The sequence below is a fragment of the Gallus gallus genome, chromosome 1, assembly GCF_016699485.2.
Source record: "Gallus gallus isolate bGalGal1 chromosome 1, bGalGal1.mat.broiler.GRCg7b, whole genome shotgun sequence".
Classification (NCBI taxonomy): domain Eukaryota; kingdom Metazoa; phylum Chordata; class Aves; order Galliformes; family Phasianidae; genus Gallus; species Gallus gallus.
In genome coordinates, this window is record NC_052532.1 from 50285480 (window position 1) to 50296813 (window position 11334).

Here is an 11334-nt window from a genome sequence, read left to right on the forward strand (position 1 = left end):
CCAGCGCTGACAGTGGATCACGCAGAAAAGCCCTGACCTTATCTTTGAGTTCAGGACCTCGGGTGCCGCAGCAGATCAGAGTGTTTACTGAGCTCCTCAGCAGCACGCGTGTTCTGAGGCACCTGCACTGTCACAGCAACCACAGGAGAGGTGGGATTGCTAAGCAACTTCAATACAGATGAGCTTAATAGAAAGCTGCTCGAATTTGTGTGCATGTAATAAGAAGTAGAAGAAGCAAAGCTGTTCTCTATACAAGCATACCAAAAACTAAAGTTCAGTTCATCTGAATAGCAATAGTACTGGAAAGCAGCACACAAAACTTTCATGCAGGGCTACACAAAGCTTATGGGTTTACACCTACTGCTACTCAGGAAGATTCAAAGGTTTTGTAGATGAAAGCAGGACTGGAATCTGACAAGCTGTGGTTAAATATGATTATGGAGTGTTAAAAAAAAAAAAAAAAGAAGAAGGAAGAAGGCAGAAAAAGTTAACTCTAAAGGCGCTCTGCAGATTCTACAGAGAGATATCAAAGTCACTGTTCGGGGTAGCAAAACACGGCAAACGAACCACGGGGAGGACAAAGCGGCGTGTACAGCATTAAGCCTATCTGCTTCGGCCAGGACAGCGCTGTGCTGACCCCAGGCTCGCTCAGAACGCCTCAGCTCTGCCCTACAGCAGCCGTCGAGAGCCCGCAGGACTCCGCGCTGCCCACCGGCGCCTCTCCATACCCAACCATCGGCTTCTATCGCTACGAACACCCCGGGAAAGTTTTCTATCCCCCTCCCCGCGCCGCCGGGACACACCTCTCGGCACTGTCCCTCCTCCCACCCACATCCTCACACCAACGTTCCACACAACCACCGCGGGCTGCCGGGGGACCGCCGTCACCTCAGCGCCGTCCCCACACCGCGGCTCTTCAGCGGCTCTCTGCCGTTTCGGCCCCCCTCCCTAAGGCCGGGAGCTGCGCACCTCGGGGTCGGGCAACAGCCTGATGGCCCCCCCGGGCCCTGTCGGTGGAGCCGGAGGGACGCAGCTCCTCGGGCCGCCGCCGCCGCCGCGTCGTCGGGTGAGCCCCCCTCAGCCCGCCCGTGGCTCACGGCGGGGGGGGGGGGAGGGGGGGCGCGCGCGCCGTTAGCGCCAATGGCCCCTCACAGGCGGCGCGCGCGGCCCGCGGGCGGGAAGGGCCCTGAGGGAGGCCCTGAGGGGAAGGGGGGGGGGGGGGGGAGGGGGGGAAAGGACACACACTCACCGCTGAGACGCCGCCGCGCTGAGCCCCCTTCTCCTCAGTGCCGGGGGCGGCTCCGCCCGGGGAACAACGAACGCCAAAAGGCTGCGGAGCGCGGCCTCCTTCTCCGCCGACAGAAATTAAAAAAATTAAAAAAAAAAAAAAAAAAAAAAGAGAGAGAGAGAGAAAAAAAAAACAGTTTAAAAAAAAAAAACTTTCCTCGCCGCCGTCTCCCTCCCCCGAGGAGCACGAACCCAAACACACTGAGACACGCCCCCGCGCCGCCCCTCGCACCGCCCATTGGACTGCGCCCCGACGACCCCCACGCTGATTGGCTTTCTCCTCTGCTCGTCTTATCTCCCTCCGCCCCTGAATGCTGTCCATTGGGGAGAGCCACATGGATCTCCCCGCCCATTAGCCACGGCCCACGTCCATCAAACAGAAACACCCGCCTTCCAGCTTCTCTCATTGGACAGTCTCGACGGTACCCCCTCAATGATTGGCTGCCCTGGCTGACTGTCACGTATTGACGTTACCTCCCTCGCTGGCTGCCGACCCTCCTCCCGCTCCGCCCGTTGGCTGGGAGGCCGGCCTCGCAAATGAGACGCCCGCCCCCACTTGTCCCGCCCTCTCCACGCTACGGATTGGCCGGTGGGCTGAGCCCTCGCACGCCATTGGCAAAGGCATGTGCTTGTCACACTATAACACGCAAAGGCCCGCCCATTGAGCCGCGGCCCTTGGCGGCGGCGCTGGAAACGAAGTGAGTGGGGAGGCCGCACCAGCGTGCCTCCTTCCTCTGCCCAATGAAGGAGAAGGGCACACGCGGTAATGAGGAGCACCGCGGCAATCGCCGCTTCGTGATGCCAGGCGACAACAACGCCACACTCCTGCCGTCTGCAACGACGTTGGCTTCTTGCCCCGCCCTTCCCACACAGCGATTGGGCGGAGAGGATGTCAGTCGCACTGCTCGCCAGCCCATTGGTGGGGGGCGACTCCTCCGCAGCCAACTGGCAGCCGCCCCCGGTGTCACCCACCGGATTACGCGCAGGCGTGGGAGGGAGGGGGCGTTCTCCTCCCTGTGATTGGTTGAGTCAACTGTCAGTCCCCGCACTGTCTCGCGGAGGCGGAGGGGAAGGCGGTGACGGGCCGCGTGAGGCTGCGGGGGCGTCACGTGGCTCCTGCAGTTGCGCACGTGACGGGGCTGGCGGCCGTTGGTTTGGGGGGAGGGGTTGCGTGAGGCACTGCGTTGAGAGTGCGATTTGGCGGCACCGCCGCTCCACACGGTGGGCTGGAGGACAACGGGGACAGCGGGGTCAAGAAGAGCAGGGGAACGCGTGTGTGGGACGCAGAGGAAGGAGTGCTCTGAGGGGACCTGTGGGGTCATCAACATTCAGACATGGGGTTTGGTGTTGAATGACATGGTTTCCGTGGGTCCCTTCCAGCTCGGGCTCTTCTGTGGTCACAAATGCATTTGGGAGGGAGAGAAAATGGAGGTGTGCACCCCATTTCCACGCTCTTCTGGTTCTCTGGTACTGCTGAGGACTGCTGTTAGCACAGTGGCTGTCAGCTCCCGGCCTGTGTGCCAGTGCCATGTTTCCACTTGGTCTCCTCAGGAGAATCCCATTACAACACTGCAGCAGCTGAAAATGGAGTTTGGTGCCAAAAAGCAAACAACAGAGATGCAATACCGACCTGGTCATGCAGATACTGAGGGAATTTTTTTCCCTTGGAGTGTGCAAAGGGTAACAACGTACATATTACATTTTGTATAAGCCTAGGAAAGCAGAAGCATTCGTGTCAGTGGAGCAAAAGGTGCCACACTGCAATTGCCCCCGTAGTTTCACAGCAGATTTTGTTGGATGGATGGTTCAGAAGGCCCCATGCAGGTTCACGCATGGATGTGGGGGAATCTCAGCTCCTGGGCTAGTTCCCGCCTCTCAATAAGTCCTGATGTGTAAGAGCAAAATAGTTCTTGCTGTCTTTTCACACCTCTCCCATTTGCATTTCTGTCCAGAAGTGGGACTCAGCCTGTGAGACTGCATTTTTTCATCCACTGGATGTCAGTGTTACGCTGCTGCTGTGGTGCATTGCCAGGTGCTGGGAGAGCTTTGGCTGCTTTGGGGTGAGGGCTTCAGGAAGAGCTTTCCCCTGTGGTTGGTGTGCGATGCTAGGGAAGCGCAGGGGAACAGGTTTGATAGTGTGTGGACATGCTGCTGCCTTTGGGACCCTACTCACAAAGCTCACAAAGCATGAAACCTCACCATGACTGAGCCCGGAGGGAGCTCACGTCCTTCAGCACTGGGGTCAATTCCACCTTTGCTTCTTATGCTGTGAAGAATACATGGCCTCATCTCTTTAGAAATCAAATTTACTCATTATACCAGCGACAAATAATGCTGCATCTAGCAGAGTGCAGGAGAGGGGATAAAACACTAGAAGCAGCCTTGAAATCTGGAGTTGGAAGTTAGGTTTTCTTAGACCTCACAGTGGTTTATTATTTCCAACAGTGCCGTAACCTCCTTTTTAAAGGTTTGCTAGCTTTTTTAAATTAGTGTATCTGAATGAACTCTGGTTACAGTCACCAGAAGCTGTTGGTATTGAAAAACAGCTATTGCTAAGCCTGCCCTTTTTCTGCTTCAGATCTTTTAAGCCACAGCTATGTAGTGGGCACAGAAAGTACCTGTGTGGTTACTTGCGCTGCGAGTAGAGACAGGTTACCTTCTGGGAAGCTGCAGTAAAGCATTTGTTGGTGATCTTTACTGAGCATTATTTTTAGGTGTTTTGGTATGAAATGTGGCATTGCAAATATGATCTAATGCTGTGAATTATCAGCAACTGAATAGCAGCCAGCGTTGGGGAAAAAAGATGGCTGTTGTTAAAATGATGATTTGTGAAAAAGCAATAAAAGAATTTATGTTTCTTGTTACATATGAAGACAGGCTGATTAGGTTATTCTCTTGCTTATTTCTCTCTATTGGAAGCTGCATTTTTTTTTCTATCCTTTTCCTAGAAAGCTTTGGTGAAGATTCAGCAGGCACATGGCATCAAAGTATCAAAGGAATAAAACGTTAATACTTGGAAATGTTGGGGTACTTTAAAAAGTATTTATCCCAATTACTACTTTCAGAAAACACGTTCACTAAGGATTCAGCATTTCCTGTTCCTTCAGCTGATTGGTAAGATTTCCCAACTGTTCTTTTGCATCCTTCACGTACATTTCCAGGGAGAAAGTAAGAGACAGAGGGAGTAAGACTAAATGTGCCTGGGAGCTATGAAAATGGGGATAAGAAGAAAGGATTTGTATTCAAAATAGAGAAGAGCAGACTTCAAACCAATTATTATTATTTTTCTTTCCTAGGTCTTCTATAACAGCAGAGGACAAACACAAATGAGCAACTTAAAGAAAAAAACAGAGTTAATGGATACTAGAATTAAGTGAAAGCAGGAGAAAATGAGGGAGATACGTCAAATGTAATTTTCTAACTTGTACACTGGCCAGGTGATTAATGCCAACATTCCTGCTTTGCAAAAAAGTCCTCCCCTCCCCCCCAAAAAAATCCCTTTAAAACTCCTAGCATTCAAGGATCTGAGTTTTAAGTCTCAGACACGTCTACATTGGTAACTGTACTCAACACAATAAGCTTATTTTGACATGACTTATTTTTATGTGCCATACCCATGAAAGACATGCAGTTGAAATAGTTAGAACAGTTTATGTACGTCTTGGGCGAAATGCTTAGCAGAATTTTCAACGTGTGCTGCCGCGCTCACAGAATTCTGTTGAAAGGAAAAGCGGAAAAAAGAGAAGTTTGTCAGCCCGCAGCTAAAGGGAAAATATTACCAATATGATGGCAGCTGTTCTTAAACGGAGAACAGTTTATTACAGTATTTTGTTTTGTCTTTTTTTCCTGGAGGCAAAACTAAAACAATGCTTCGTTAACGTTATTTGAAGCTATTTAAATATCGCAATTTGCAGCAAAACAATATTAATGTGGAGTTTTTTAATAGAAAAAAAAGGCAATTAGGAAAATGTTTTGAATAATATCATATTCTTTTACCCAGTCTATTTTTTTTATCTACTTTTTTTGTTTTGTTTTGTTTTGTTTCCAGCTATGCTGGCAGAGGAAGATGTCTGCTTTGTGCTTCCAGTACTGAAAATGAAGCAGTGTGCACATAAAAGTTATTGGCAGCTGTGCTGAGGCCAGAGGTCGTGCAGCTCTTCAGGCAAGATTTTATTTACCTTTTAACCTCCCCATTTCACCAACTTGGTCAGAGATACGATACTCAACAGCAGCAGGAGCTTGCACACAACAGTTTGAGTCACCTATAGCTGAACCTAAATAAAATAGGTATGTGAAAGCAATTACAGTATTTTATTGTTACAGCTCCACCTTCATCATCAGGACAGCGTTAGAATTTTACATTGAGACACAGGGAAACCGCTAAAAGCTCTCTCCACTTTCCAACGTTTAAGTGTACACTGGAGTTTCCATTGCTCCTAGGGCAGCCACACTTTCACATGCAGCATTTGTTTGTGTACTTCTTTTATGTCACCCAGCCCCATTGCAATAGAATAATCAGGCTTGGAAGAAAAAAGAGGGCTGGGACACAAATCTCCCATCCCCTCTATTCCTCAGGTACTGTGAATATGTATGTGCCCTTGCAATTAGGGAATAAGGAAGCTGTGCATATCTGGTAATACCACACAAGCAGGACTAATGCTATTGCTGGAAAAGCTCCCACCTGTCTTGTCTATTTCAAACTCCTACTAAGATAACGGGAATATGTGATTTTTTTCCTCCCAATTATTACTATTTTTTTTCTGGGAGTTGTAGCTGTGTAGTAATTTAAGATGGCAGGTTTCCAAGGCTTTGCAGTGATTCTAATTAATTGGGTATGTTGTTTAATTTTTATTTTAACTTGGGCTTTTTCCTCATATTCAAAAGGGCTCCCATTATCCTTTATTATGAAGGAGATCAAAGCAAGCAGAATGGCTGCCATTTTGCCTTAGTCTGTGGAAGTAACACTGTTGTCTGTGAAAAGGTGCACTGCTGTCCACACCTGTCAGGACTGAAAGCAATACTACAGGTGGGGTAGCCATGCTTCTTTGGTCTGGTGAGCTGGGCACAGACTGCGAGCAGCACTGATGGTCTGCAAGAAGAATGTGTGAGAAGACAAGGAGCCGGGTCTGGCAAACGCAGTGAAGTGTAACTGGAGAATGGGGTAAAAGAGTGCAGACTGAAGAGCAGAAAATCTGGAGGTGGAAACATCCGCTTCCTTTGCTGGTGTGGAAAATCATGCCTCCTTCAGGCAGACTGAGGAGAGAGAACCCACAAAAATTGCCATAGTCAGGGAGTTGGAGCTACAATTGGACTGCTTAAATTCTCCCTCATGTTGGATGGTGGTTACACTATTGCCCCTTTCACAGGCTTCCTTTCCTCCACAACTTCTCAAAACTGGTGTTTGATGGGGAAGCATAACATCTGCATTTTTTATTTTAAAACAAGTGCATAACAAGACTGCTTATTGCCACCTGCAGAGGAACCAGAGTCAATTACAGTAGAACTTGAGGACAGAAAGTGAGAATAATGCAGGAAGGGAGCATCATAAGAAAGCAAGCTAGAGGAGGAAAACAACTGCAAGACTGCACAACATTAGGACCAGTAAAAAAAGATTAAAAAAAAAAAAAAAAAAAAAAAGAGTGCCAAGGAGTGGGGAGCTGCATGGGAGGCTTCTTAGATCCAGGGCTGCACACAGAAGGTGTATTTCATCTCTCCTGCACAGATATATGGGCACACACAGCCTTTCCTGGCTCTCACCAGCCACAGCCTCCTCCTTACCCTTACATCAGCTGCAGGGAGGCCCTAGCAAAGATCCCAAAGAAAGAGCTGCATAGAGAATGGAGGGATGATGGCAATGGTGACAGCAGGAAGAGCTGCACATGGAAATGGACCAGCAGCAGCCATTTCCATGACTTGGCCTCCAGTGGTTTCTGGAACAGAGAACAGCAAATCTGTGATTCTGTGAACAGCAAAGCTGGGTGGGCCAGGCTGTTTCTTCTTTAATACTCAAATCTGACTGCTTACAAACCCTGTGACTCACTCACTGTCCCAGCTCGTCTTCTGCAATGGTTGGCAGCAAAGTTAAATCCAGGTTCACAAGTACAGCTTTGTGTAACCCCCTTGATGGAAGCCTGCCAGCAGCTTCCCCACGGCTGAGCAGCTGTTGGGAGCTTGGGGTGGAGCTGCATGGGCAAAGCCCACAAGCTGACTCCTGGGAGCAATCACAGGACCTCTCAGTAGCAGATGATCTCTTCAGAACCACTGATTAATCACACAAAAGCAGAAGCAGAGGAAGACTCAATTGCTCAGGGGCTAATGAAACATTTGGCCCACTGGGCTATTTTCTTTTTGCACAGGGAAGGAATGATGATGAGGATTCTAGTGGATTTCATCACGCACTGACAACTGTTAGCAAAACAGCATGTTCTCCCCCACACATGTGAAACAACAAGCAAAAACCCCAGGACTTCCCTTTTAATCCCGCACTAAACTCCCAGACCACTAAAAGAAAGTCAAAAGTTTGTTGGGTTTTCCTTCCTTCCTTCCTTCCTTTCCTTCTTTCCCCTGAAAGAGAGCAAGATGTTCTGTGGTTGCTGTTCTAGATTCATTGACTGTGCTAAAGAAAGCACGTTCCCTCTCAAGAGGCCTGAGCAGCTCAGTTCTACTGTTTGTTTCTGCTGCTTGGACTGCACTTGATTGCTGCTGCTGGCTTACTTCCTGTCACTGGGAGCCTTGCAGAGCTTAAACCAGCCCTGGCAGCAATTCTTCCTTACAGTCTTGCTTCCACAGGCTAACCGTAGCACAGAGAGCAATGAAAATACGCATTAAGGCTACTCTTAACAAGATGTTCCAGACCAGGGCTGCGTTCAAGAAGACATCTGTGTTTATCAAGAGAGTCCAACTCCCGAGTCCTTCTATTGCAGCAATTCTTTTGAAGCAGCATTCAATGCAAAGACCCTACAGCGTTTTGAAGGATTTCCTCACGTTAGCAACACTGCTGTGCACAGGTGAATTCCCAATTACTTATACCAAGCACTACTTACATGTGAGACTTTGAAACAAGATGGAGCCTGCCTGAAACAACATCCTCCTTTTGGCTGCAGGGTACAGCATCTGTGGCTGGCGCCTGTACTTGTCTGTCTCTGTCTTTGTTCTTGTGAGTTTGTCTCCTTGGATGCAAAAGGGAAGCTGTTGGTCATACTGTGCTGTCAGGATCTCCAGCATTCATCCAGCATAACCCCAGTGGGTGCAGCAAAATTAATTCAGATTTGCAGAAGCATAACTTTAGCTCTGTAAATTAATTAACATGTTTAAAAGCTGTTTGGAAGTTGGTGAGAAATCAGTGGAGACCGCTTTAACTTTTCCTTCCAGAAAAGTTTTGATTTATTGAAATGCTGCAGTCACAAATACTGAACAAAGGAAGTGAATATATTACAGCGTCTTCATTGTGAAAGGGCAATGGCAGATGCTTGGATAAACCAGGAGACAGGTCTTTATTTCAGTGCAACGCCTGCAAGGATTTCTATCTCTCATACCTCTCCAAGAAGTTATTTTAACTACCTTTCTATGAGATTTATTAGGCTGTGAAGGAGAATTTCAAACAAGTAGTAGAATAACGAAGTCCTAGAAAGATACACTGGTGAATTGTCTTGCATTACGCTAGGGCAACGACCCAGATGACCTAGCAGCCTTTTCCATTTCTAACGTCCGTGATTACCACAGTTATACCTCAGGACACTAAACAGAGCCATTTTCTTCCTTTCAGAAGCAGCAAAATGTCACTAATGGCCATGCTAAATCAGAAGAACTTATCCTTCTGCAGATGTGTTACACACTTAGCAAGACAGCTATAAATGATCCCACTTGGTTTATATTTGCTATTTTCCATTTCTGTAGTGCAAGTGCTCCGCTCAAGGGGACTGCCAGCCAAGGGAAAGAATTTCTGGTAGGAGATTAAGGATAACTAAGGAAATGGTTGCATGACCTATAAAGAGAGGATCATAAATATTGCAACAATAAAACCAATAGCTCTTTCAAAGTTTAAATAGCTTTTCTTTTCAAACACTTGAAGTAAATGCCCTTTTCCCAAGGTTGTCTAGCATCTGTGCCTTGGGATTTTGCTCAGTTTCACCAAATATATTATAATTTCTCAGAGAGATAGCTTTTCCTTTTAATCATTTTTCTTTGTGGAAGCATCCTCTTCAGAGAAGCTGGAGCCCAGCTACCTCAGAGAGCCTTATTGCTTCCTCTAGTACTGAAGTTTCAGAGAAGCCAGAGCACAACAGTAAAATAGCCCCTGCGTTTCTTAAGCACCATGGTCACAAACAATGCAAAATGAGGGGAAATCACATCCTAGGGGAAATCTCAGACACAAGGGTCTGCCCGTGTAAATACTCAAGTATGCAACTTATTTTCTTCACAGTTCCAACTGCAAAAAGCCAGACCTGGGCTGCTGTCACTCTGCGCAGTAGAATACAACTGACATTCCTATCCCACACACTCTGCTGGCATGCAACACGTGGCCTTTGTTTTAATGCTAAAGGATCCAGCTCTAGAGTAAGCAACCTGTTTTCATGTGCTCATTTTTTCCCCCATACTCCATCTTACATCATTGTGTAGCTAATCCAGGGAAGCTCAAACTGATGCGTGCCACCAGCTATATCAGGGGGATGCATGCACATCTTGCTGAAGCATTCCTATTCCTTTGTCACCCCGTGATGTCATGTTTATTTAATTTACGTCTTAGGCCATGATTTGGGAGTATTGCTTTGGGTACAATAAAAAGGCACTACGCCTGCCACAGGACCGGGGCTAGAGAGCCTTGATATTAGCGCTCAGTCCTGTGTATTGGTCAGATTGCAGAAAACAATATCCTTTCTGTAACAGCCACTCCAGTTTGGTATATCAAAAAGCTGAAGAAACACGGTGTTCATTCAGCCCACAGTGGGCATGTGCCAAATCTACCCCCGAATTCACACAAAATGCTGATCTGGCCGCAGCCCACTGGCACAGCGTACTTTTCTCACTTGCACAATTGAAATAAAATTCAGTATTCAGCAGAAGCTTTTTTTCCCCCCTTTAAATAAATCAAAAATGCAAAAGACCCTTGAAAACAGACAGTACTTTAAAGGTGTACTTTACTTTGACCCGACTTCCCCATTGGTTGCCTATGGTACCATATGCCTTACATTAAAATCAGCTCTCATTTTTATATTCTGTGTTTCAGGCCCTCTGTAATGGCTACATTCCTCATTATTCATGTTTTAGTTTGGTTCTATGCTCCATCAGCTTTTCTGCACAAATTCCATGCATAACCAGCAAAATACAAGCAACGATTTCACACATCCACTGTCATTAAATCTTGGCTTTCAGCACACCCTATCATCTAGAAGTTGCCTGTCTCAGGTAGAAAGCAAGAGAAGGGCTGTTTCATGCTCACAGTTCTCCTACGAGGTGACATATCTAATATTTCAGAAAAAGAAAACAAAACCTGACAAGGCAGATGAAAAGGCAGGAGCTGGTATCGCAGCTAGGCAGACTGAAAATGGAGAGAGAAACAGGGTTAGGAACATCATAAAAACTTCTGACATTGGCACATCATGGTATGAATTTAGGATACACCAGCAATTCTGCCCTGAGTTCCTATGCAGATGCTTATGAGCTATTCTTCCTTACTTTCATGTCGTGTTGAAAAGCATGGCACATTTGCCCGCATTGTGAGTGAGACTGGAGAAGCTTAAATGCCATATATTAAGGTGTGGTTTTTTACATCCTCACTCCCCAGGTATGCGTGTCCAGACTTGCAGCAGAAATCAATAAGAAGTGTTGTGACAAGAGTCAGGTAAACATCTGTCAGTCCTGCTACGTGCTGCAGTTCCATCTACATCCATAGGTGAGAAAGAAAGAAAAATGTTATGTTTACTGTAAATACATTTTCATGTGCTGTAATGCCCAAAAGTAAAATAGAGACTGGATTTATTCTGAAACATGGTCAGGAGTTTTAAAAAAGGCTTTTGTATACCCTAACAAAGGGAGCATGGGAAACAA

At 47.0% G+C, this 11334-nt stretch overlaps 1 protein-coding gene and 1 long non-coding RNA gene across 7 annotated transcripts in view; one reads left to right on the forward strand and one right to left on the reverse strand.

Moving 5' to 3' along the window:
* The window catches only part of TNRC6B (trinucleotide repeat containing adaptor 6B), a 141535-nt gene extending 139386 nt beyond the window's left edge, over positions 1-2149 (reverse strand). Inside the window, exons 1-2 of the mRNA XM_046907653.1 lie at positions 1762-2149; positions 1250-1347 (exon numbers count right to left, since the gene is read on the reverse strand). Of these exons, the coding sequence (XP_046763609.1) occupies positions 1250-1347; positions 1762-1912 (249 nt within the window). The 5' untranslated portion in view covers positions 1913-2149. The remainder of the gene's footprint in view (positions 1-1249; positions 1348-1761) is intronic.
* Positions 2150-2443: 294 nt separating this feature from the next.
* The window catches only part of LOC107053703, a 44596-nt gene continuing 35705 nt past the window's right edge, over positions 2444-11334 (forward strand). For 4 of the 6 annotated variants that reach the window (XR_006932685.1, XR_006932682.1, XR_006932681.1 and 1 more), the window contains exons 1-5: positions 2444-2508; positions 4236-4401; positions 4584-4724; positions 5336-8294; positions 9710-11179. This is a non-coding gene — a long non-coding RNA (uncharacterized LOC107053703). The remainder of the gene's footprint in view (positions 2509-4235; positions 4402-4583; positions 4725-5335; positions 8295-9709; positions 11180-11334) is intronic. The other 2 variants (XR_006932686.1, XR_005848992.2) reach the window with 1 other exon arrangement.